At 38.3% G+C, this 26,930-nt stretch overlaps 2 protein-coding genes across 3 annotated transcripts in view; one reads left to right on the top strand and one right to left on the bottom strand.

The window, feature by feature from the left end:
• The first annotated feature begins 1,813 nt into the window (after nucleotides 1–1,813).
• npm2b (nucleophosmin/nucleoplasmin, 2b) lies at nucleotides 1,814–4,098 on the top strand. The gene is made up of 10 exons (XM_043231508.1): nucleotides 1,814–1,930; nucleotides 2,014–2,068; nucleotides 2,144–2,226; nucleotides 2,307–2,426; nucleotides 3,281–3,374; nucleotides 3,460–3,578; nucleotides 3,651–3,679; nucleotides 3,764–3,797; nucleotides 3,867–3,903; nucleotides 3,977–4,098. The coding sequence occupies exons 2-9, from the start codon at nucleotides 2,032–2,034 to the stop codon at nucleotides 3,897–3,899; spliced, it is 549 nt and encodes a 182-aa protein (XP_043087443.1). The 5' UTR covers nucleotides 1,814–1,930; nucleotides 2,014–2,031; the 3' UTR covers nucleotides 3,900–3,903; nucleotides 3,977–4,098.
• Nucleotides 4,099–4,778: 680 nt separating this feature from the next.
• The window catches only part of LOC122333742 (unconventional myosin-XVIIIb-like), a 43,508-nt gene continuing 21,356 nt past the window's right edge, over nucleotides 4,779–26,930 (bottom strand). Inside the window, exons 26-44 of one of the 2 annotated variants that reach the window (XM_043231506.1) lie at nucleotides 26,689–26,808; nucleotides 25,766–25,871; nucleotides 25,554–25,678; nucleotides 24,666–24,820; nucleotides 24,401–24,524; nucleotides 23,771–23,971; nucleotides 23,545–23,655; nucleotides 23,326–23,430; nucleotides 20,730–20,891; nucleotides 17,533–17,646; nucleotides 17,336–17,452; nucleotides 16,682–16,765; nucleotides 15,872–16,009; nucleotides 15,607–15,792; nucleotides 12,565–12,698; nucleotides 11,528–11,569; nucleotides 7,882–8,052; nucleotides 5,581–6,515; nucleotides 4,779–5,080 (exon numbers count right to left, since the gene is read on the bottom strand). In XM_043231506.1, the coding sequence (XP_043087441.1) occupies nucleotides 5,594–6,515; nucleotides 7,882–8,052; nucleotides 11,528–11,569; nucleotides 12,565–12,698; nucleotides 15,607–15,792; nucleotides 15,872–16,009; nucleotides 16,682–16,765; nucleotides 17,336–17,452; nucleotides 17,533–17,646; nucleotides 20,730–20,891; nucleotides 23,326–23,430; nucleotides 23,545–23,655; nucleotides 23,771–23,971; nucleotides 24,401–24,524; nucleotides 24,666–24,820; nucleotides 25,554–25,678; nucleotides 25,766–25,871; nucleotides 26,689–26,808 (3,117 nt within the window). In that variant the 3' untranslated portion in view covers nucleotides 4,779–5,080; nucleotides 5,581–5,593. The remainder of the gene's footprint in view (nucleotides 5,081–5,580; nucleotides 6,516–7,881; nucleotides 8,053–11,527; nucleotides 11,570–12,564; nucleotides 12,699–15,606; nucleotides 15,793–15,871; nucleotides 16,010–16,681; nucleotides 16,766–17,335; nucleotides 17,453–17,532; nucleotides 17,647–20,729; nucleotides 20,892–23,325; nucleotides 23,431–23,544; nucleotides 23,656–23,770; nucleotides 23,972–24,400; nucleotides 24,525–24,665; nucleotides 24,821–25,553; nucleotides 25,679–25,765; nucleotides 25,872–26,688; nucleotides 26,809–26,930) is intronic. The other variant, XM_043231507.1, reaches the window with a different exon arrangement.

Raw genomic sequence — 26,930 nt, 5'->3', positions numbered from 1 at the left:
GAACGGGGCCCACACACAGCGAGGATTCACTTGAGCCCTCCCACGCGCTCTCTAAACCATCCTATACGGCGTCAGGAGACGAGATTGTGTGAGTGGAGCTCCCATGTGGCTTCACATTTCATTTACAAGGCAGTCGCCTCTATTTTTTCGCATGTCGTTCGGTTTCTTCGGGCGAGCACAGGTGTGCAGACGCAGGAAATGATGAAGTTATATTAAAAACACACCTCATAATTCTGTCTAACGCCAATATATAATATTTGTGTATATAATATTGATTTACCCATCACCCCTCACACCTCATAATATCACAGTCTCTTTGTCCTCATGGCGTCTTTGGCCCCCTCCTCTACTTTCTTTTTATCCGGCGACTGGTGGACTTTGATGGTGGCGAGGGGCTGGCGGTGGAACCCAGGGGAGCGGCAGTCAAACACACAGCCCATGTTCTCTCTCCGCTCCGTAATCCACAGGCTGAGCGATCCGGTGCATGGAGATCTGTTAATAATAGATCACACGACAGAATGAGTGTGCAGCACATATGGAAGTGAAGGGGGGGGGGATATGAGATACATAAACAACCACGGCAAATAGAAGTTAAACTGAAATGCACATCCGGCTCCCATCTTTGAATTGAGCCTAAAGCACAAAAAAATAGTCACTTTTGCTTTTAATAACGCCGATCATTTGAAAGCAGCTCCTCGGTGATAAGCGGGAAAATAAAAATCAATTCTGAAGGCTTCTTCAAATATGAAAGAAATTCAGTTGTATCGCAGCTATAAAAAAATGCATTAATTATTTAGCGCAAAATTCATGAATTATGAGAGGAGTTCATAATCGCAGCTTTATCTCGCAAGAATAATTGATCTGAGGGATCTCTTTGGGAGACTGGGGCTAGTTGTCACACTTTTTTACTGCAGTGAATATTTCGAAGGGCTGATTTACAGTGTATGTAAACACAGTCCTGAATACAAAAAAAAAAAGAAGCAGATCTGTGACAAGTGGTTATTATCTTTATGGAAATGTGCTGTATATTTATTAGACTGATTTGAAAATCATTGCACAACATTTATGAAATGTACATAGTAATCAAAAGCACACACACACACACATATACACATATATATATATATATATATATATATATATATATATATATATATATACACACACACACACACACATATGAATACATACATATATGCATATACATACACATATATGTATATATATATATATATATATATATATATATATATATATATATATATATACACACACACACATATGTGTATATACATTTTAGATATGTATATGCATATATACATAAACATTTTATATATATAAATATATATATATATATATATATATATATATATATATATATATATATATATATATATATATATATAAACTTTGCTTAATGTGTGGAAGTGACTAAATAACTATTATAAAATTATAAATTACCTCAGTTATTGTCAACTATTTCCTTAAAGCGTGACCTAACCCTACAACTACGACAAAACTTGACGATATTCTAGGATTTCTTCATAATCATGATCATAATTTGGCTCTTTATTTACACTAGGCGTCTAAAGCAAGTTAAACCACCTGCAGACAAACACCTCGCGAAAACGCACCCATGTGACAACTAGCCCCGGTTATAAGAGAGGCTAATACGACATAAAACACCACATATTCAAGTACGCATAATTATGAGTCAGCTTAATTCTATTCGATTAAAAGATGATTATAAAGAAGTGATTTTTCAGCAGGTTCACGCAGCAGGTCGGATCCATAATTAACCCGCAGTGATCCTGACTTAATTACTGTCACCTGATGAGCAATTAACTTCCTCTTTAAACGTTCACAGGGCGCAAACTCACTCTTTCTTTTCTTTTGCTGTCCTAAAACGCAGCCCTGAGATTTATTTCTGGTGAGAACACGTAACCAATTTCTAAATAATTCACTTTCGCGCGCTTTAAGTCGGTTGATAAACATCTACTGTGTGCCTTTCAGTTTTCTTTTTCTTTTACAATGAGCAAAACCGAGAAACCTTTATCCACTCTTTGGGGTAAGACGTTACGCTTTCATGTTTCCAAGTAAAATGCAATTTAAAGTGACTATTTATTCCGTTAAAACGTTTCAGGTTGTGAGCTCAATGACTCCAATAAAGAAGAGTCCTTCAAGACGGATGATACGAACCATCAACACCAGCTGGCGCTAAGAACGGTTGGTTCCGTGGTTATCGAGCTAGACGTGATGTTTAATCGGTTTTTATCACGTTTAACCGGTTGATATTTGATTTGAAGATGTGTCTGGGTCACACCGCCAAAGACGAGTTCAATATCGTCGAGCTGGTAACCGGTGAGGGAAACAACAGCGCGAAAGCGGTTCCCATAGCAACGCTACACGCTAAATCTATGCCTACGGTGAGGAACTTACGTATACAATCTCTAATATTTAAATTTGAGTCACAAACATCACTTAACCTTGACTGTGTACCATCGCTACTTCGGTTGTTCACTTGGGGCGAGTTCCAAACGGCTTTTTTTGCTCCTTTCAAGCGCACTTCAGGAAGGGGACGCCATTTGCAGGGACGTTTCCAATCGGAAGTGATCTTCAGCTAAAAGCGCTCGCGATGCATTTTAAAACGCAGTTGTGAATCACTTCGGCTTCACGTACAAACATAAGTGGAATAGGCTGATTAAATTTCTGTCTGTGATGCTAAATATTTACCCAGTAATCGAAATAGAAGCACGCTTGTTTTAGAAAAACTTGAATAGTGAATAAGAGACAGTGAGACTGTATATATTTAGATGAAATAATTTATTTGCAATAATTTGGCGCACTGAATGGAAGCAAATACATACTAACCTCACTCTCTAGTTTTGACTGATTTGTGATGCTGTTTTACAGTGAAACATGTTTTGGGGAATATTTTCTATGAAAGTATTTAATTTTAGTTCAATGTTGTCATTTTAAAGAGACTAAAATGTGCTCCACATCAGTTTAAGTTGGACCTGAATGCTTTCAGGTCTATGCTCAAGTGGGTAATCATAACCATTCCGTAAGTCGTACAATAAAATCCTCTAAATACAAAACTTTAGCACTTTTTCTTTATAATAGAGTACATTTGGTTCACTAGGGGACAAAAAACACCATGCAAGCAGCAATAGTGAGTTGAATGTCAAAATATTATGGCGTTTTAAGTTTACTCTGAATAGAGCTATTCACCATTTTACCTCCACAAGTCTCTACCTCATGAGAAATCATTCTCCATTAGGTCAATTTGTCTGGATTGGATCTTCATCCACCCGTGACGTTTCGCCTGAAGCATGGTTCTGGGCCGGTGTATGTCGGAGCGGAACATGTGGCCCGTGAGTGGTCATTTCAGCTCTATTTTTAGCTACTATCTGTGGGTGCTGTTTAAGGCAATGGGTTTTGTGCCAAAATCTCTCCCAGTGGAGGAGTACTCTGATGATGAAGAGCTGGATGAAGAGATGGACGAGGAGGTTGAAGAAGAAGAGGAAGATATCGAAGAATCACCGGTTAAGAAGGTCACAAAAAATGGTGCTGGCAAAGTAAGGCCTCGTCTCATTTGTTTATACTTTTACGTTTGTTCTAATTCTCACTGCTCCCTTTTATCTTCAAAGAGAAAGAAGCCAGAAAAGGGAGAGGATGAGTAAGTTAAATCTAACATTTGAGTTTCTATTTCCCTTTCATTAGTTTCTCAAAGCAAACTAATCAAGAGTTTTTGTAAATGCAGGGAAGCCTCAGATGGTGAAAATCCACCTAAAAAGGTACCTTCACATGCTTTTTGGTTTTTTTTCTAAAGCTATGCACAAGTGAATAACATTTGTTTCTTTCAGGGTAAAGGAAGGGGACGGAAGGCAAAGGTGTGATCAGGCAAGGACCTGTGGATGACGTACAAATTTGATCACATCGAGTCTCGAGCACTGATCATGTTCTCTTATTGCAGATGTGGATGGGAAGTAGTGTGTTCCCAGAAGGCCGCTGCTGGACACTTGAGTTGGGAGCTCAAATTTCTCACCATGGTCCTATTGTATTTATGCTTTGTCAATAAAACGGTTGGAGGGGAAAGCAAACTTGTTGGTTATATTATTTTAAGCATTTTGTATGTGGAAGAAAGTGACCTGGTTGGCACACATGTCTGCAGCTCACATAATGCGAAAAGCACCTATTTAAATCCAAGGCACTGCATTAGTTATTTACCCAAGGTAAAGGTTAAAGTCACTGTAAAATCACTGTAACATGCTGTTTTCAGCGAGTAGATCTTTGTGCATTGGACCTTAAGTTGAACTGAGTTTTATGGCACTTGTGGAATAATGGTAACTACCACATTTTAATGACTTTATAGTTAAAAGTACTTTCAGCAGAATTTAAATAGCCTTCAAAACTGGCATATTTAACTTCCATTTTCAGTTCCTCATTGTAACGATAAGGAGAGCCAGTAACACTTATGCCACAAATACTGCAATTTAGTAACTAAACCTGGAATATTCTTTTAATCTGTTTCTGAAGTGCATTAATGCAAACCATTTGGACACTGTTTTCAAATTCTGCTCCGGCAAATAAGTACAAATTTTCTCAGTTCCTAGGCAAATAAGTTTAGGTTAATGAATTAATCGCAAAAACCAGGTCAGTCTCAATTATGGAGAGCCTCTGCTTTGTAAGCACAATCGCTGCTCTATTTCCGTTGTTTTCCTCTGTGAATGTAATGCTGCTCCTCTCCTTTGAAAGGTCGAAGCAAATACCAATGATTCTGCTTGACGTTTTTATTTACATCTGTTGGAGTTCAACAAATTTGCACTGACTGCTGAGAGGAAAAGCAAGCGCGCTCTGGTCAAGATTCATTTCCCTGACCTGAAGCACCCGCGGGTATCAGCACGGCTTGAATAAAGGGCATGTTTACAGTGAGAATTTTAGGAATTTCATGCGTTCACTTTAACATCTTTATGTGTACAAACAGTGCTCAAAATAAATCCTCAGTGTATTTGTGCTTCCAGTTAAATGTGCCTCAATGCATTCTGGACAGAGTTGATTCTCCATGTCTTCATCTACCCTGTCAAGAAAAAGAAAAAAAAGTGACTAAGCAATTTTACAATTTTATTTTTATTTGTCATTTTAAAGGGGTCATACCAAGCCAAAAGCCAAAACAGTTTTCTTGACCATTTTTTATTTTTATTTGTTTTTTTTTGAGGTTACGCATTTGATGAATGTAAACATTCACTTTGCATACACTCTCAGAAAAAAAGTACAAAAGCTGTCACTCTGGGGGTATCATTTCAAAAGGTATACCTCAAAGGTACCTCTTGCAGTGAAGAAAAACTTCTAAACACTAAATGATGTTCAAGTGATGTTTCTGACATCTCAAATCCCTGGTTTCTAACAACACAAATCCCCGGATTTCAGAATATCCCTGGATTTGGACTGAGAAAGAAGTTTTGAGTTCTTAAAGTTATAGTATGCTTCAGTAGAACATCAAAAGATCAAGGGAAATTAGGTTTCTCGTGATATGACCCCCTTAAATGTAAAGCAGGCCAGTGCAGTTTTAAGCTTAACCTCGTTGAGTCTTCTAGTCGACTTCTGCTTTTTTCAGGTACTTTTTCATCACCGAATTGACGTCCTCGCTGCCCTCGGCTTCCAGCCTCTCTCCTTGAGGCCCACGGCGCTTCTGGGATCCGCCAGAACTTGAAGAATCCGAGTCGGATTCCCTACGGGATGCTCTGGACGGCGGCAACTCCCCAAAGTGCACACTGAGGGCTCGTCTCTGGCCCGTTCGGGAGCTGCTAGATGCCAGGCTGCTGGTGGACTGCGCTCGTCGGATGGCTGGGAGAATGTCTGAGCTGGCGTCCCCTGCATCGACTCCGGCCCTCTCCTTGTCTTGGTTCCCAAGGAGTCGGCGATTCTGGAATACAAGGGGTTCCGATCCCAATTGCGACTCTCCCGTTTCTGCTACCAGGCCACCAAGTAGACGGCGTCGGATTGGTTGATAGGTGCCAAGGGGAGGCATGGCTTTCGAGCTGGGCTCCTCCTCGCCTTCTTCAGGGATGGCCAGGTTGGACAAGTGTCGGCGGGAACTTGCGGTGGAAGTCACGGATGCAAGGGAGTCGCAGGAGCTGAAGCGGTTCATCTTTCCTGTTGTGGTTGTGGTTGTGGAGGATGTTGGGCCTGACTCGGATAGAGAGCGGAGGCTGGAGGCACGAGGCAGGTGCGGACTGGGAGGTTTCAGTATGCCGGGTCGAGGCAGGTCTTCCAGACACTCCTCTGCTTCTAGAGACAGCGCTGAGGATCTGCGGCGTAGTGTGGAGGCTCCCGTCGTCTGATAGATGGGGAGGGACACTGCACTCCCCTCGCCTGCCTCTGAGCCTCTTTCCCACCCAGAACGCTTCTTCCTCAGACCCTCCAGAAGCTCAGATAGGGCTGTGGATGACGATGCTCTGCCTAGACCACCAGAACTTTCTTTGATGTCTTCGTCAAGGTCTTGCGTGCACGATCTGTCATAGGGAATAAAATATGAACAATATGAACAATGAATTTAAATTAAAGGATAGTTATTAAATTTTTTTTATTTACTTTTAATTTGTTGTTCTAAAACCATATAGCTTTCTTGCTCCCATGGAGCACAAAAGGAGACATTTTCAACTATCTGGCAAGACATGACTAATCATCATCAATGTCAATCCTCACTAGGGTTGCAAAAGGGTACCAAATATCTGGTGTATTTCCAGAAACTTTCTAAAAATACCTGGAAGATTCCAAAAAATCTTTTCCACCTTCATTTATTCACATATAGTTCCAAACCTGTATGAATTATTTGTTCTGCCAAACACAAGGAAAAATGTTTTTAACCAGGCTGTTTTGGGTCACCATTGACTTCCATGGCATTTTTTCGTACTATGGATGTCAATGGTGACCCAAAACAGCCTGATTACAAACTTTCTTCAAAATATCTTCCTTTCTGTTCAGCAAAACAAAGAAACTCACAGAACAACAACTATAAAGAAAATTATATAAGTGTCAACACCAGCAAATGATATTCTAAGCACGCTTGTGTCTGCCACTTTAAATTCTCAAGTGGCTTATAGCAGGATTTATTCTGATTGGCTCTCAAGGTTTTTATTGTGAAAGATATCAGCTGAAAAATATTGTTCTGAAAGTGATTCCAACAATATTGTTTCTCTGTGCCTTTATCATTGTTCTTTATTATTAAGAACTATTTTTAGATCTGTATTCGTTATTTTTTATAGTTATTGTGCTTGGTGTGAACTTTTAATCCTCACATAGTCTCAGCCTAAGACAGCATTGTCACACTTTCTTTCTTAAATGTGTCTGATTCAGAATACACAATAAAATGGGAAACGTTATTACAACAGAGTCTATAGCTTTTTGAGATTCTCTAGTCTTTTAACGTGCACCAGTAAATAAAGTTTATGAAGACTGGCATATAGGCATAATAAGCAACTACTGTAGATACTAGTATGTGTCAATGTTTAGCTGCCTTGTTTCTAAGGATTGGGTTACATTTTTTTTGTAACTTTGTTTAACTCTCATGTTGGGTGAACATTTAAAAGTATTAGCAGATATTAATTCAAAGTTAATTTCAAAGTTACTTATAGTTAGTACAATGTCTAAAATGGACAAAATAAAATGTTATAGCAGACTGTTGCTTTAACATTTATGCAGATCTTGATCGAATCACATATGGTTGCAAACAGATCTGTTATCATAACGACTTTAACCCTTATTTTCAATCATATAGGAATAATAAAGAGTACCTAACTAATCTGGCCTGGTTGTATTGCGTTGTTTATTGATGCACACTCATGCTTAATGATTATTAGGCTTCTCTTGCTATGTTACCTGAAACTGTAGGTGCTCATGGTGTCGGTAACAGACTGGCGGCCCGAGCTGCTTCCTGCATAAGGAGAAGTTCTGCCTCCTCGTCCTCCTCGCGGTACACCTGCCCACTGACGGATCCCTTCGCCGACGTCCTCAGTGCCCACACTGGATCCGACGCTGGACATGGTGTCACTGAAAATCAGACCCCATGTCAGTAGGAAAATCACGCTTCGTTGGAAAGATTAACAGCTGTGCATCATGCTTTCACAGCGCAAGCGATTAAATCAATGTAAGCCTGTATCAATGCATACATGACCTACATGAATACGATCATGCGCATGGCTCGAGAGGAGATCTCTCATCATGGGTGCTGTAACGCCACACATGGGGGGGGATATTAGCTCTGATATCCTCACTGCTACCCAGCAGGCCATGTGTGTTCAGTGAGCTGTGAGTTCATTAGTCTTGAGAGCTCTGTCATTATCAGGGCTCGTAGGGGCACAACGCACTGATCCACAGCCTGTTTACAGACTGACTAAAGCTGTTTGCTTGAGATCCCAAAACATAAGCTCCGTTCCAAAAGCTAGTGTGCTGTCTTGCTACTAACTGCCTAAAGAGGCAGCTGTCTTCTAATGGAGCATCCTACATTATTAAAAATGAAGTTTCTAACGGGGGTTTTGTGGCAATGCATTTGAACGACCATTTTGGTTTTCCCTAAATAATCTTTAAGTGATAAATTCTTTTTTCTGAAGATCTGAAGAATTTTTTTTAATTATAAAGAACCTTTTGTACAATCTAAATATTCCATGGAGTTAAAAGGTTCTTCATGGAACCATCCCAACAAAGCACATTTATTTTAAGAGCCATGAATTGATTTAGAACACTGTGCATAGGCATATATTTTATGCATTTGGCAGACACTTTATTAAAGTGATTAACATTGGATTCAAGGTATGAATTCCTTGGGAATCGAACCCATGAGCTTTGCATTGCTTCCTCCATGTTCTACTGTTGGAAAACACACAACTATGAGGAGCTTTTGGGGCTATGATGCAAGTTTTGCTGCTACACACAACCTACTAGTACAATTACTTTTGCATCATCATGTTGCTAAATGATGCAAGAGATACTCTACCGAGCGTGAAATGTGCATTCACACAAGTACTGGCTAAAACTGCATTTTTTATTAGATTTTTTTTTCAGGACCGCATCAAGTACAAACAGTGGCGATCAAAATTAAATGTCGAGGTCAAGTTAGCCTAACAAGAGTAGGTTAGTTTTTAAGAATATTTGATAAATTATTCTAAAGCACAGTATACAAAACTTAAATGAGATATATGAAAAAGAACTTTGATTCTCTAATAAAATTAGAGAACCCTTGCAGATACCTCTAATACCAAGTTATTAATGTTAATCTGGCACCTGGTGCTAATTACCTTAATTATATGACAAACTCTATTTAACTGCCAACATCCCTCTAATTTTCAAAGAGATTGCAAGATGACTAAAACCCTGTGACAACAGGATGACCCTTTCAGGTTATAATTATAGGCTAGTCATTCCAAATCTGTGATTTCTCGAATATTAACAAAAATACTTATTCATTCAAGTCCCCAAAAAAAGGCTGGACGTTAATGCGAAAAATGCAGAAGACTCTCAGTGATGAATCGGTTCAACACTGCAGCCGGAATTGCTTGACAGTTCTAACATTTTTGTAGTACAGTGTTGGAAATATGCCCTACACCAAATCCGACCCTAAACCTACCCTGTAGTGTTAACAAATGCAAAACTGAAAACACATTTGTTGACGCAACCATGTCATTTCAACTTCCTTTTACACAGATTTGAACAGTTTCCTTGATCAAAACTCTGTAAATTTGTGTAAAAAGAACTAAAAGGTTTACTGTAGTGTTCTTTTTTTTGGAAAACTGCAGTGATATGTACTTATTGGTACGCATTTTGTGTCTCACAAAAAAGTTGCATTTAGCTTAAATTGTTTATTGCATTGCATTCAGGGATTTAATTATTCATGGATAGCTTTAGAATTTGCTCAAATCAAATGACAGTACCTATCTTTAAAGAAATGGTTTCTTCTTGTGCGTGTGCCTTCGGTGACTTAAAATGCTGGGCAGATCACTAGGTTTTGGAACAGAGCCACTGCATCAAAACCTAATCTAGCTTCCAGGAGCTCTTACTCAAACATACAAGAGTAACAAAAAAAAAGTTCATTCTCTTGCATATGCCGTTGGTTCTCTCCAGCCCTGCTCTTGTATTTGGACTCACCACATTCGTACAGAGATTTAAGACCCAAAGCTCTGAGAAACTGCAACAGTTCATTTTATCCCCTTTTTCCACTCGCACAGACAACTGAAAGAGACGAGACGCGGGGGGTCTCGGCTAACGCGCATGCATTATTCAGAAGACAAAGCATATCACAGCTGGTGAACTTTTAAAAGGACTCTCTCGCACAGAGGAAAGCTTCTTGCATTTAACAAAGCAAAGTGGCAGTGTGGGTATGTTGCGGTTTTGTGTCTGATGAGTAGGTGTCTGTTCACATCCGTCCAGCAGAGACCCTCGTCTGTCTTCATTCAGACATGTGAAAGAAAGACGTGACCTTACACAAGTCCACAAACACTTACAGCACTGAGCAACAGGCTAAGCAGGCAACGTCAACAGCCAAATCCACCGCTGGCCCATCCATCAACATTTGCTTTATGACGAATTTTTAGACCAACGAGAGAAGGATGGTTATGTGTTAGACTCCGCCAACACCATTAAGCCACGGTTCACAAAAAGACGCCGTGCATTTATATGCAAAAAAGAAACCATACTGCATAAAGCAGTGCATTTTATGTTATGCAACTAGAGCTGGACAATGTAGGGAATACATTTGCAATAATATCTGGCAATATAACATTTGGCATCCTAGATGCTTTTAATACAGTAATATACTTCTTTGTCTGATTTAAGAGTATGAGAATGCTAAGAGAACATTTTCTAAAATTAAAATGACTGAAATAAATACAGTTAGTAGGTTTAATAAAAAATTTTCAAGGTAAATAATTAAAAATATGAAAATTAACATTTAAACATTTATTGAACTTATACATACACACACATATATATTAGGGCTGTTAAACAATTAATCCCATCCAAAATAAAAGTTTGTACTGTGTATATTCATTATGTATACATAAAGACACACACAGGATATATTTAGAAAATAATAACATGTATTTATAATGTATGTATATATATATATATATATATATATATATATATATATATATATATATATATATACATACATACACACACACATATATATACACATAATGAATATACATGTACATAAACAAAACATCAACAAAAACTTTAATTTTGGATGTGAATATTCATGATTAATCATTGCCCAGTACTAATATATATATATATATATATATATATATATATATATATAAATATCACTAGAATGTGACTAAAACTTCATAAAAATTTGATATCTATGAAAGAATCATTCTAAAAAAATGATTGGTTTTCTACATCGTCCAGTCTAATATGCAGCCACTGGCCTACTTTGAAGCCTGCATTCATCTGATTAGAACATAGAAAATGAACACGGATACATGGGAGAGAACAACAACAGGATGGGGGATGGAGTGCTTACAGATCTTTCCTTCTAGAGAAGGACTCCACAGCCGTCTGCACACTGTGTGAAGAGGGAGACGCAGTCAGAGACACGCAGGAGTGGAGCGGATAGCTAAAGTGGTTGGAGGTACGAGCAAAGCAAGCATATCGAATTTTCAGTGAAGTCTAAGCAGTCTGGCGGAGAAGATCAAAGTCTTGAACTCTGATACATCGGACCGCATTTTACTATGGGTGTCGAGGGAGGAAGGCATTATTGAAGCGCTTATAGTAGCAAAGTGTAGCCTTGATTTTGCACAGCGAGGAAAATCTCTTCACATTTCAGCTCAACCCGAAAAAAGAATGAAAGCAATTACACAGTAAGAGCAAGAAGTAAAATTTTAAACCCAAAGGAAGTAAACAGTGTATATCTGCTCTTTTCCTCCCTTTGGTTTTATACTGTGCATACGCGTTTGCAAAAAGATAAATAAAATGTAATAAAATAATGTTTTTTAAAAAAAAAATTGAAATTAACAGTTGTAAAGTTAGATTTGATGAAAAACTTAAATTGTAAAAAAAAAATTAATAAAATAAATAAAAAAATAAAACAACAATAAAAAAACTGGTAAAAAATACATTAGTAAAAAACGAATAAAAAAATAAATAAACCTGAATTAATTTTAATAAATGAAAATAGAGTAAAAAATATATAAAATAAAAAACAAGATAAAATAAAAGCAATTCTAATTAAATATAAATTACTGAAAAAAAAAAACAGACAAAAAAACCAAAACAAAATGCAAGCCACCTTCCCCAAAAGTAACAAAACAAAACAAAACTCAACAAAACAAAAGAGTTACTTCAAAAATCCATTGCAAATTACACACCATTTGGGAACATAGCTAACTTTCTTCAAAACATTTTTTTGTTGTCGAAAGAACCAATCACAATGTCGAACACTATATAGTGTGGATAGAATACAAACTGGTTTGCAGACAATGCTTCCTCCTGCTATGCTAGACTGTGGAACAGAAACAAAAAAGGAAATGGAAAAGGTCAAGCGCGCGTCACTAGCGATACCTTTCTGTATCACTTTCATCGCTGGACTCCACCTCCTCCAGCGCGGCTTGTAGATCAACGATTCGCCGGATTGATGTCTCCAGATCAGCTTGCAGGGTCTGTCTTACAGCGCTAAGCTCTTCCACTTGCATTTCCTGGAAACAGATAAGACAAGATAAAATCAGATAACCCGTGACGGTCACGCTGGATCTCCAGGGGAAATAAAGACCCTGCATCAGGACCAGAGAAGCGTTTAATCTCAAAATGTGCCCAATTAATTAACTGCCTGCTAAGGCCAGCATCGCTATTAAAGCGCTTACATTTTTTCTCAGAAACATAGAAAACTATTCAGTTATATAAAGGTTAAGTTGTTATGTAAATGAAATATTCAGAGGGACACTTCACCGAAAAAAATTAATTAATTCTGTCATGAATTACTCACCCTCATGTTGTTCCAAACCCATAAGACCTCCGTTCATCATCAGAGCACAAATGAAGATTTTGCTTAATGAAATCAGTGAGCTCAGTGGTTCAGCTGTAATTTCATAAAGCTATGAGAATTAGATTTATTCTTTTTTTTTTGCCCTCAGAAATTCATAAAATTACAGTTGAGCGAATGATGTCACGTGGACTATTTTGTTGGTGTTCTCGGTACGTTTCTGGACCTTGAAAGGCAAGGTCCTTACTGTCTTTGGAGGGCCAAAAAGTTCTCAGATTTTCATAAAAATATTAATTTGTGTAATGAAGGTGAACAAAGGTCTTACGGGTTTGGAGCGACAGTAATAAATAAACATTTTTTTTTGGGTAAACTATCCCTTTAAGATCATTCATTTTATATCCATCAAAATAAAACACTAAATAAGTTTTTTTTCTTACATGACTATACATTACTATTGACGTGAAATATTTATATATTATTAACATATTAAATATTTGTTGCATTATTAATAGAATAAGGTATAATGAAACAAATGACCAGGTCCAGACAATTTCTAACATAAAGCAATGATTTCTATAATAACTTCTATCTATCTCACCTACCTACCTATGCCTTTCCAAAAAAAATTATAATTTTTTTATAAAATTAAATATTGTAATGTATATATATATATATATATATATATATATATATATATATATATATATATATTATTTTTTTATTTATATAAATAATTCTATTACTGTGTTTTTTTGGCAAGCCTTTGCCTTAACTTCTGAAGTGCTTGTTTGCTAAAGGACAATCTTGCGTTATTGATCGCCAGCTCTTGTTTATAGAATAATTTGATAATGAGCGCTGGAGAGCCAGCGGAGCGACTGATTACACGATTCATTTTCCTCTTCCCTTCTTTGTACGTCCCCGGTCTCTTGCTCTCCTGGACGAGCCGCCACTGTCTGTCTGTGATTAATTCCCATTGTCTCCTCAAGGTTATTGATACAACAAATCCCATTCCGCTCCTCTCATCTCCATGACAACCACACCTTCGCTGTTGCCCCCTCCCTTTCATAACCAATAACCTGAAGAGCCTCAGCGTGTGTGTGTGTGTGTGCGCGCGCGTGTGTCTTCGCATCGGGAAGAAACGCATCCCAGACTCTAGTCTTTGTGTATGCGCCAGGCATCGCTAACACTGTAGCTAATATTCATAATATTGAATGCCTTTGACTCTCAGCACGCAGGTCAAATTGCATTACACGCCGGCAGGTGCTGTAATGACGCTGGGCCTCCTCCTTTGTGTTAAATTATGAATATTTACAGGTTTTTCAGGAGAGATCGGTGTATTCTCATGGGTAATAACGTGTCAGGCCTGTGGGCGGCCACTAAGGGGAAAATGCACCGAGCGGCTGCAGATATGAATACATTAGTTATGAGGACAGTCGTTCAATGTGCCGTGGAGTTTCACAAAAGCAGTACAATTTTAACACGCATTCTTAAGCTGAATTCAAGGATTAAAAATAAATGCAACATTATCAATTTCACACCTGTATTTGATATTATTCTTAGGGACACGCAATATTTGAATAATTTCATATTTTTTATTTTATTGCCATTTATACTACTGTTAGCATGTTCTTTTTTTATTAAAGTTTATTATTTAATTTATTTCTTTTTTAAAGAAAAGAATACTTTTATTCAGCAAAGATGAATTAAATTGGTCAGCATTTATCAAAATTATTATTCAAATCTATTCCTCAAAAGAAATAAAATGTATCATGGTTTCCGAAAAAAATTTTTTCAAGCGTTGCTAAAATGAAGAAATCTTTCTTGAACAGTAAATCTGCATATTAGAATGATTTCTGAAGGATCATGTGACACTGAAGACTGGAGTATAATTCTTCTTATGAATAACTTTCATTTTATAATATATTAAAACAGAAAACAGTTTAAATCATAATAATATTAATTTTTTTAATTAAATAAACGCAGCGTTGATGAGCAGAAGAGACTTCTTTCAAAATAAATCTTACTGACTGCAATTTTTGTAATGGCACATACTGAATAAGACCATCTTCTCATCCTCAAAATTAACATTTATAATATACTAAAATATATGAACAATAATATAAGTGTAATCTTAAACTAAACTGAATATCCAAGCAAATATTTTTCCCACTTTTTTTTATGTGTATTATGTATATCTAATACACACACATGCATGCATATATTAAAATATTTACAAATGTATTTACAAGCCTATGTGTATATTCTTATTTATATAATTTATAAATATATTTAACACACAAACATAACATTTGCATGGTGCATATATACAAAATAAATATACACAGTACACCAGATTAATCACAATTAGTCATCTGACAGCACTAATTTATGTATTTATTTGTTTTAATAAATTAAATCAAATTAAATTGTGACCACTAAATAAATTAATTAAATAAACTACAATACTCACTTTGTATGACTTTCATGGTCCTGATAAACTACTACTTGTGTGTTGAATAAAATAAATAAATAAATAAAAATAACTAAATAAATAGAATAATGTGCTGCTTCATCAGCTAAAGCAGAAAGGTGTGTGTGTGTGTGTGTGTGTGTGTGTCAGTCACCAGCTCAATGCGTCGCCGGCTGCTCTCCTGTTCTCTGATGCTCAGGTCGTCCATTTCCAGTTTCATATCCGCCAGTCTCTGCTGATAGTATCTAGAGTTCTCCCTCTCCCTGGCCTCGGCCTGGGCCGCCTGCTCCAGCTCCTCACCCAGTCGCACCACACTGTCCCTCAGACGCAGAACCAGCACCTACACACACACACACACACTCAGCGTAAAGATCCTCTCCGAGAAAGAGTGTTAAAGCTGTTAATGGGTCTGGACTGACCTCAAATCTCTTGACCTGTCCTCTCTGGAACTCCAGTTTGTTCTCTAGATCACAGATACGAGCTTCTTGCTTGCTTACGATGCTGCGGGTCACCGTGGACGACTCCAGAAACTGCACGCGAGCCACGCTGGTCTGCAGCTGCGAAGATAAGCGGCGCTTGTGACACACAACAACATCTGTACCGCATGTTCAAAATAACAACAGAACACTAGCATGCATGCGAGAACAGATTTAGTGCCCCTAAATAGTGTTTAGTGGGGTTTTTATTTTACCACTTTATCTCAAAAAGTTGAGTTTATTATTTCATACTTGTAATTTTGAGTTTATAACTTTAGGCTCAAATTTTTTTCTGAGATTTTGCAATTGTTTCTTGATAAAAGATTTTAATTTTCTCTTTTTTTCCCCTCCATTGTGAGTTTATATCTCAAACTGATAATTGTGACTTTTCACAGCATTTTGGGTTTACATATAATATCTTAAATTTGTTTCCTGGGAATTCTGTTTATTCGGTTTATTTCATTTCTGTTTGTTTATTTGTTTATAGCACGCGATTCTGGCGTTTTTCTCTCAATTGTGAGTTTGCATTATGGAAATTGTTCAATAAAATGTTGCAATAACCCATTCATTTTTTTATTCTATGGTGGAAACAAGCTACCGTTGTGTCCCAAATTACAATACTAATTTAAAAAGTGTTATATGTCTGATGGATTTTATGTTAATGCTTCAAAGCAGGAACCTCCTAGCACTAAATAGATATCTGTGAGTCGGCCCATGCCCGGACATTTAATGCATCACACATCTTCATCTCACCTCCTCCTGTAGGGTCCGTCTCTGTTTCTTCAGCTCCTCCATTTCAGCCTGAAGCTCCCGGATCTGAGAGATATCACTGGAAGACTGGGATAAACAAACATGTTTGGCTGGCTTTGGGATATTTTACATAACCTCACACACAGAAACTACTTTGAAAATGTTTGCCAAGAGCGTTAGAAATATTAAATCAATGCAACTGGAAATTCTTTCATAATATGAAACCAAATTTAATGGGATCAAACCGTAAGGAAAATCTAATAAAAGCTTACTGGATAGTCTTTATCTATTCAATTTTGTTTTGGTATTTTTATAGTCATTAACCTCAATAATTAAACGTTTTTATTTATTTTCATATCCAATGGTGCTGCTCAAGAACTGGAAACACTATTAAGTGATGACTCAAGTCTTCTACCGGTTGAAATGAAGCAAGCATTTAGCAAAATGAATCACCGATTTACTCAAATGAATCAGACTAGAGAGAAAGGATGCTTTAGGAGCGTGTGCGACGCAATGTGACAAACGACAGCATTCTGTCACGCTTCCCGGCTACGTGATGGGGAAAAAAAAACAGCTCGTTATTGGAAAAGCTGCACTGTTTTGAAAACAGCTGAGCGACTGTCATAACTCCTCTGGAGTGATGTCACTCCAGCAGACCTGAGCGATGAGGGCTTTGTGCTTCTTCATGAGCTCGTTGAGATCCTCCTGGTCTTCCTCCAGCCTCTTCATCAGGTCCGTCCTCTCGTAGCGCAGCTGAGCCAGCTGCTCATCCACCTGAGACGACAGACAGAGACGCACTGAGGTAAAGCTGAGATCAGCCCTTTGCTCCTTTCCTTTCACGTCTCGGGCCTCACCAGGCTCTTCTGCTTGCAGATGCTCTCCAATTCGATCTGAGCGTTTTCCAGCTCTGCAGACAGAGTCTTCTGTGCTCTTTCAGACTCCAACCGTCTGGCTTCGCTGTCCTCCAGCTACAATACACATTAAAAAAAAGAGAACTATAGAAATACAGACCACTAACAGGTGTTGGACAATATTGGCATAAATCCTTATTATTTTTAGAAGACTATGTATTAACAAAACAAACTATGCAAATGCACACTAACATTAAAAAGGAACTCCTTGAAAGAAGTCTCTTCTACTCAGCAAGGCTGATTTAATTAAATAAATAATACAGTAAAAACAGTATTGTTAAATAATATTAAAATTTTAAATAACTGGTTTCTATTTGAATTTTAAACATCATTACTCTAGTCTTCAGTGTCACATGAAACCATTCTAATGTGCTGATTTGCTGCTTATTTTGGACCAGCAAGGTGTTTTAGGCAGGTGTTTTTCATCAGGGAAATGCTAGCACCATTTCAATCCGTCTTCTAATCGGTGGGTTGTATATTAACCTTAACTGTCAATCAACCAGTAAAACAATAAAGATGATTTGACCCAGTATTCTTCAAAAAAAAAAAAAAGATAGGCCAGGTGTACTCAAGTAATGAGACATCACAGCTGCTTAAGGGACATGTCTGACATGATACTGAAGTGTTTTATCAAACCTAGGGCATTTCTAAACTTTTGGAGGGCACTTTTTGGAAGTATGCTTTCCTAACTCTGCTAGGGTTGTGTGAGATGAACCTTGATTAACTGCTTGATTACAAAATTGGAAGAAATTCCTGTAGAAAACGTGATTGTAGAAACGTGTGGCTCATATTTGACATAATAAAGCTTATGCCACAATGACCTCAAAGAAAAAAGATATTCATTATAATTACTAAATTCACTACATTTCAAACTAGTGGTTAATAAACAATATAGATAAATATGAGTATATATAGTACTAGTATTAGTATATATATATATATATATGTGTGTGTGTGTGTGTTTTGTGTATAAAATTATATATATGCGTGAATGTCGAGGATCGATCAGCGTTGCCCTGGGAACAAACACGGAACACCTACACCAGCCACTCGAACGGCATTCTGATTCGCCACACCTGGAGCTCATCAGCGCGCGGGCCAGATAAGCCCGGCCAGGCGGCAGCTTCCAGTGAGCCACGAGACTCGGAAACGCAAGCTAACCTGTTGTCTCTTTCTTTGTCTCCCAGAAGCTACAGCGTGGGGCCTGCCTGAGCTACTTCCCCTACTACCTCACAGTGGACTCCTCATTACTAAGCACTGAAACACCTGATCACAGCTAACGGATTCCTACACCACCCGGACTGGACGCTGATTCTGTGTATTGTCTAGCAGAATTTTCACTGCACCTTTGGTGGAGAATGCTTTTTCATGAGCCTCTATGAAAGGTTCCCCATCAACTTCTGGTCTTCCCCCAGGCTTCCCGGCGAAAGAAGGAATTCCTCAACGCCTCTCAGAGGTTTCCATCAGTCCATTTGGCTACCCGCCAGAGACGAGACCGAGCAGGAGCTCGCTGCTCTCAGCGCCGCCACTCAACCACGCGCGTTGGCCCGCTGCTGTCAGGAGAGCCTCAGCGCGCCTATTTCAGCATGCCGGCCGACCTGACGAATGCATGGCGGCTTGACCTAAGAGGAAATCTTGGGTAGATCCGGTCTGATCTCAGCCAAGCCTGAGCAGGACAGGCCGCCGAGGCTAGCGCAACACTGGCTCCTGGAAAAGCTCAGTGGATCAGCCTCCCCGGAATGCTCCAGCCCAGGCGGTCATTTCCTTTGGGAGGCCTTTCAGTGTCTCAGGAGGGCTCAGGCACCAGGCTGGAGAGGCTTGATAGATGAGCTGCTTGCAGATGCTCTCCATGATCTGGCCTGTTTTCCAGCTCTGCAGACAGATTCTATGTAATTGCGTCCACGACCAGGAAAGTCTCACCCTCTCATCACCGTGGCGACTCCAACCTGCGTACAAGACCTATGATCCTCCAGCATACACACCGATACACAAATTAAAACCAAAAAAGAGAACTATAGAAATACAGACCAATATAGGTTTTGGACAATATTGGCATAAATCCTTATAGTTTTATAAGACTATGTATTAACAAAACAAACATATGCTAAATGCACACTAACATTAAAAGGAACTCCTTGAAAGAAGTGTCTTCTACTCAGCAAGGCTGATTTAATTAAATAATACAGTAAAAACAGTATTGTTATGGCGATGCCGGCTTGGATAATTGTTAAAATTTTAAATAACTGGTTTTCTATTTTGAATTTAAAACATCATTACTCTAGTCTTCAGTGTCACATGAAACCATTCTAATGTGCTGATTTGCTGCTTATTTGGACCAGCAAGGTGTTTTTTGGAGGTGTTTTTCATCAGGAAATGCAAAGGCCTCCATTTCAGCACAAATTTCCTCCAGCAAATGACCCCTCGGCGTCATGCTGTCGTACGGATAGGTTGAATTAACCTTAACTGCACATCAGTCAGTCCTAAAACAATAAAGATGATTTGACTCAGTATTCTATCAAACTGCTAGTATAGGCCAGGTGTACTCAAGTAATGAGACATCTTGCTTAAAGGACATGTCTGACATGATACTGAAGTGTTTTATCAAACCTAGAACATTTACTATCGTTGTTTCAACTTTTGGAGGCCTATTTGGAAGTATGCAGCTTTCCTAACTCACCTCAGAATCTAGGGTTGTGTGAGATGAACTGATTAACTGCTTGATTACAAAATTGGAAGAAATTCCTGTAGAAAACGTGATTGTAGAAACGTGTGGCTCATATTTGACATAATAATATCATTATGCTATCGCGGATGTATGACCTCAAAGAAAAAGATATTCATTATAATTACTTTATTCACTACATTTCAAACTAGTGGTTAATAAACAATATAGATAAATATGAGTATATATAGTATACTAGTATATTAGTATATATATATATATATGTGTGTGTGTTTGTGTATAAATATATATATATATATATATATATATATATATATATATATATATATATATATATATATATATATATATATATATATATATATATTTTTACTATAGTAATAGTGTGACTTTTGAAGACCAATAATGCAAAGCTGTGTAAATCTGTGCTGTGTGGAAGATGGGATGGCAGTGGCACCTGGCAGCGCAGTCTCTCCAGCTGCTCCTTGGTACCGGGGTCGTGACCCAGCCCAGGCTGTTCTACGGTGGACAGCAGCAGCTGGGCATCACTGAGCAGGGCATGTGTGCGCTTCAGATCCCGCCTCAGCCTCTTCTCCACGTCAAAGTCTCTGTGACCCACCTGAGACCAGAGAGAGAGAGAGAGATCTATACATCACACTGAAGCACAAGCAGAAAGCCTTTACACTCACATCACGAAAGGCACAGGCATTTCTGGATAACGGCGGTGACTTTTACACCATAGGAAGTAATGATGCTGGGCACGTGAACACAAAGACATTCAAACCCCTCCCTGTAGAAAAATGAGTAAATTCCCAGAAGCTCAATAAATCATTATGGCTTCAAATATGAGATGATTTGTGAAAAATGGTGCACGTAAGATATGAGCTTTTGGTTTATTTAAATTAATCATTTGGTACAATGCACTTATTGTGTACATACGTTTTTACATTGCACTTACATTTTAAAATATACCTATATGTAATTACATCTGTAATTCATTTTTGCAATTACATTGACTGACCCATCGATTACACCTTAGCCCACCCTTAAACCTACCCATACCACCAAACCTGTCCCTAACCTTACCCATATACCACCTCAATGGCAGCAAAATGTTTTGCAATACAATAAGACCATAGTAAGTACATAGTAGGTAAGGCCACCTAATATAAAGTGTGACAGCTTTTTACCAGCCAATATACATATATAGGAATCAGGATGGATAATATAATATAAGAGACAGACAACATCATTCACTAAAAGACCAGTAACATGATTTATTACATTTACTAAATTACTATATTTGCTAAATATTATATGAAATTATATTATATTACATTTAGTGCTGTCAAACTATTAATTGCATCCAAAATAAATATTTTTGTATACATAATATATGTGTGTGCTGTGTATATTTATTATGTATATGTAAATACACATACAGTTAATATTAAACAAATATTATTGACAGCACAAATTATATTACATTACAATATATTGTATATAAACAAGATTACCAGGATGGACAACATTTTGTTTATTACTTAATATTACATTGATGAAACATCCTTATTTTATATAATATTGTATTATACATAGTATAATGTAATTAACGTCATTACACACAAGCCCAGCAATATGCAATAAAAACATTATTTGTTAAACGTTAATGAATGCCTAGAACATCGCTTGAAATCTCAAGCAATGCTCAAGGAACTAAGCGATAAGGTTGGGTTGGCAGTGAATGCACATGGCCTGGAAAAATCAATACATGCATGAAAACCAGGCGCTTTACACATCCTCTTACTCAATACCAAACTCATTGTTTACATGCAGCTCGGGTCATAAACCGGGGTCGTTTTTAACAGCAGCAGATGAGTAGCTTCATCGTATCGATCTTGGTAGTGATCACGCTTCCAGAACACAGTCGCATTAGAGAGCTCACCACGGCCTGAGGGCAGGACGTACAGGTCGAATGCGTGTACGATATCTCTAAGACCCTCTCAGCGCAGCCACAAGCTGTTAGCTAAGTTTAGCACAGGGCACACGAGCAAGAGCATGTCTAATGGCAAAAGGATCCTCCATAAACACTAAATGTTACACCGTGCAAACTAATATAGTCCAAGCAAACTTGCCAAAAGCATTATGTATAGATTTCATAAATGTTATGAACATAAAACAACGTTGATGGAATGCCCTTATGGTATTTATAGTTGATAAAGGTTCTCACAGTGTTCAAACATTACGTTTTTATATTCCCCCAGCTGAATTTTTTCAATACTGTTGCTTTTTCAGCCCTTTGTTGCCCCATCCCAACTATTTTGACACCTGTAGCAAGCATCGAATTTGAAATGAGCTCATTTTGTGCATAAAATAAAACATTTATCAGCTTAAACAGTTTTTTTAATGCTATCTATGTTCTATTGTGAATAAAATATTGGCTCTTGGGATGAAAGTTTGTAGTTTACATTTTATATATATATATGCAATGACTTTCCGTATGGCCTGATCCTTTTCGGTTTTTGACCCCGTCCCACTTTTTAGCATCCAGTCATTTGCTGAAGGATAAAACCAAGCCCTGCCCTACAGATTTTCCTTTGAAGTATTCCTCATTTTAAAAGTGAAATGAGGTATATAATGTAATTTCATGCTGAAATTAAACTTTTAATACAAATGAAGTTTGCGGAGCTTTAATATTTCCACAAACAAACTGCAATGAAGAGCAGTGACAGATTCAGAAGAGACGTGTAGATTCAGAGCTGGGCAGTCTGTAGTGCTCTTACATCAGAACAGAGAGGAACGTGACAGCTTTACAGATCCTCATAAGCCCTGATGTGACTATAACTCTGTGATCTATCAAGCAGCATGTCTAACCAAATGACCCACATACTGTATTTAATAAATATCACGCCTGGAATGCTGTGAGACGTACAGTGTGTGCAAGCAAATGTTTCAAGTCTTGCCATCTATGACATACACACAGTGTTTCTATTTTGCATATTCAATGTTTTTTAATTATACCATTCTTATAGGGTTTTGTGTGTGTGTGTTACCTGTTCACACAGTGTGGCAATCAGCCCTTCTAAGTCATGCTTCTCGTGAACCACCATCTGTTTTTCCTCATATTCCTGTTCCAGTTGCATCTCCAGCTGTCGGAGCTGCACACACACACACACACACACATACGCACACGCGGAGGCAGAAAGGAAAGGATGTTTCTGACAGGGTTGTAAGGTGGTCCGTCGAGCTGTAATTCATTCTGCGTCCCTTACCCGCCTCTGTGAGGACTTTTGCACGTCCTCCAGTTCCTCGTCCTTGTCCTCCAGCTCCTTCTGATGGATCTGCTTCATCCTCTCCATCTCCATCTCGAAGCGCAGGTGCATCTGTGCAGAACAGAGTCTGTGTTACTGCGCTTTTAAGACTTATGCAAATGTGGACGGTCACATGCTATTGTGTCATAACCTTTTCAATAGGTCGAATGTTCTCGCATCTCTGTACCTGCTCCTGCTGTTTGATTCTGGCAGTCATCTGACTGATCTCCTCCGAGCGCTCCTTGTCTCTGGTCTCCAGCTCACGGAGCTTCTTCTTCAGTTCAGGGATGGAGTCGGAGGTGAGGTGGAGCGGGATGCGCAGGTCATGGATCTGAGAGCACAGTTCCTCCTTCTGCTGCTGCAGGTGAGTGACCTCCACCTGACTCTCCTGAAATACACCAAACACACAAACGTGATCATACACGCGTCATGCGAACATGAAAACATCTAGTCCACACGCGAGCGCTAGAGCTAAAACACACACAAAGTCAAACGAACACTTAAAAATACAAACAACATCAACAACAGTAACATACACAAACAATTATGCAAACAAGCATATCATAAACACGCATTCAAAAACAAATATACACATAAAAACTGCACAAACACAGCGCAAGCATAAATTTCACACATTTATTCACTTTCCTATAACTACACTGTAAAGTTATATAGTCTGATGAAGTCAAAGCAGAACTTTTCACTTCTGCATATTTGGGATCTCTGGGGACTCGTTCAGTTTACAGACAGAGGACGCCTGGAGTTCACGGGCATGATCACAGATGGTGGACGCTTGACCTTTGACCTCGGCCCGTACCTTGAGCGTCTTGCGAAGGGTGAAGATCTCCGCACCGAGGGTGGTATTCTCCTGGATGGCTCTCTCCTTCTGCTCCCTCTCATTATCAGCCTGTTCCAGCGCCTGGGTCAGTTCGCTGTCAAACCTACAATCACACACACACACACACACACACACACACACACACACACACACACAGACCAGACAGAGGGCTTGAGACTGCATATTTAAACAACCAATGAGTGTGGTGTTGAATATTAATGAATTATATGTAAATGAGACAGACCTCCTCTGTTTCCTGTCCAGCTCGTGAGCGCGGCCCTGCAGGCTGTCTGTCAGCACGCGGGCGTCCTGAAGGTCAGAGGTCAACCTCCGGCAGTGGCGTTTTAGCTCTGTCACTGAGCGTTTGGATTGATCAAGCTGAGACTGCAGTTCCTGGACCTGCCACATGAGGGAGATAGAGAGACTTAGATCATCAGGAAGGGACCATGTGCCTCCCAATGGACATGACAGGGCTGTTCAGGACATTTCATCTGTAATATTTTATATCTGAGCTTTTAATATACTCAGTACGTAATTCTCTGCAGAGCAAATTAACATTTTAATATTAAAACAATATTTAAAAGCCTTTAAAATGCACATTAAATTACTGATGGTTACTCTCAAGCCAGCTTTTTAACTGTAGATAGCTCATCATATATATATATTAACTGAACTGTATCTTTTCCTGGGCAATAATGAAAGAAATATAGATTTGTGTGTGTGGTGAGGACTTCTATTTGTTTTTTATTGTATTAAAAGTGAAGTGTTAATTTAGTAATTTAGTATTATTTAAATACTACAATAATAATAATAATAATTTGAGCTAGCTAGCTTATATATATACATACATAAAGAGAGAGAGTTTTATATTTATTTCAAGTTCAGTCATTTAAATTCTTCAACAAACAAAATGTTAGTTGGCAAATCTATATTTCTAAATATCATCTCATTTATTATAGTTATTTTTCTGTCACACCACAGGACACATTGGTACATCAGCTTTTAACAAATCACTGAAAATATAAACGTTGAAAAGTTAACTATAACAAAGCTTATCAAGACCATTTATGTAAACTAAAATTGAGTGTAAGAAACCTTGACTAATACTATAAGGTGTCTCTTTAATTAATACCTTTGTATCCAGCAGCTGACGGGCCTCTTTCTCACCCTCAAGTCTTTCCTCTGACTGCCGCAGGCGCCTGCGCAGGAACTCCACCTCCGTCTGCGCACATTCCAGCTGCAGCTGCAGCTCACTTTCTGCAGGGTTCACGCGTAACCATGCAAACGCTCATTATCTTTCTTCGCCAGCATGTTTGATCGCATCTACGCTGAAGACTGTCTCACCTGTCGCCACTCCGCTGAGAGCTTCTTTACTCTCCACTTTCTGTTTTTCTTCCTCTAACTGCCTCTCGAGGGCCTCCAAAGACACTTTACTCTGGTCCACACGACTCTGAGACACAGCACAGAATAAACACACGGGCCCGGCGCCCGCAATCCAACAGGAGCAGCGGTGAGACGTTTGAGACAATATGACAGGCGATGTTTGGAAAAGCATACTAATCATACTGTTTTATAGTATGCATAAAGTGCAAAATATGCACCTTTTCTATATGCATGGGATACATTACCTACAGAACTAAATTAGCTGAAATGTGCGTTATACAATTAATTATTAGTACTGTATGTCACAAGGCACTGCCTTCAACTTGACCTTACATTTCTAGTGTATTTTAGTATATAGCATGATATACTAAAATAAGGAAAATTAAATAAACATTTTAATAAAACTATATAGACATAAAATAACTAATTAAACCAGAATTAAAATGCAAACAAAAAATATCCAAATATAAACATTAAAGAAAAAACTAAAATAAAAACAATAATAGTCCTTTTTATGATACTAAAACATCCTGGGTTGAGTGCATTGCATTGTGGGATACAGTATTTTATGCATATACTGCATTATCTATGTATATAGATTTTGATACAAAAAATATACTGTATGCAACCCATTATTTTTGTATGTGTAAAAAAAAAGCATCTAAAAATTTTAATTGGTTAATTATCATTTTTAATAGTTTTTATGTACAGATCCAGAAAATGTGCTTACTGTAAACATACTGTGAAGCAGAACTAATACGAATAGCATGATAAGCTGAATGTTGACATCGTGGCTCATCACATGGACACATCACGGATAGTTTGTGAGGCAATTTCAACAAATAGAAAAAGGGATACGGAGACAAATGATGGCTGGGCTGTACCTGCAGTTCCTTGTTCTCTTTGGCGAGGCGCAGTCTCTCCGTGCGCTCAGTGTCTAGAGCTTGACTCATGGCCTCCCCTCTGAACCTCTCATCACTTAATTCAGATACAACAGCCGTAACCTACACACACACACACACACCCCATCATCTGTCAATGTCTCAGCAAAAGAGCTGTTCATTCATCAGCGGCAGTCATATGACAGAGATTAGCACTTCATGAGCCGATCACAAGCGAGTTTGTG

The sequence above is a fragment of the Puntigrus tetrazona genome, unplaced genomic scaffold, assembly GCF_018831695.1.
Source record: "Puntigrus tetrazona isolate hp1 unplaced genomic scaffold, ASM1883169v1 S000000373, whole genome shotgun sequence".
Lineage (NCBI taxonomy): Eukaryota > Metazoa > Chordata > Actinopteri > Cypriniformes > Cyprinidae > Puntigrus > Puntigrus tetrazona.
The sequence above is the reverse complement of the archived record's forward strand: the minus strand, read 5'-3'. Positions and strand labels throughout refer to the sequence as shown.

Coding starts and splice junctions, on each gene's coding strand:
- npm2b (XM_043231508.1), top strand. CDS start 2,032: ATGAGCAAAACCGAGAAACCTTTATCCACTCTTTGGG. Junction 2,069..2,143: donor ACCTTTATCCACTCTTTGGG/GTAAGACGTTAC, acceptor AAAACGTTTCAG/GTTGTGAGCTCAATGACTCC. Junction 3,798..3,866: donor GTGAAAATCCACCTAAAAAG/GTACCTTCACAT, acceptor TGTTTCTTTCAG/GGTAAAGGAAGGGGACGGAA.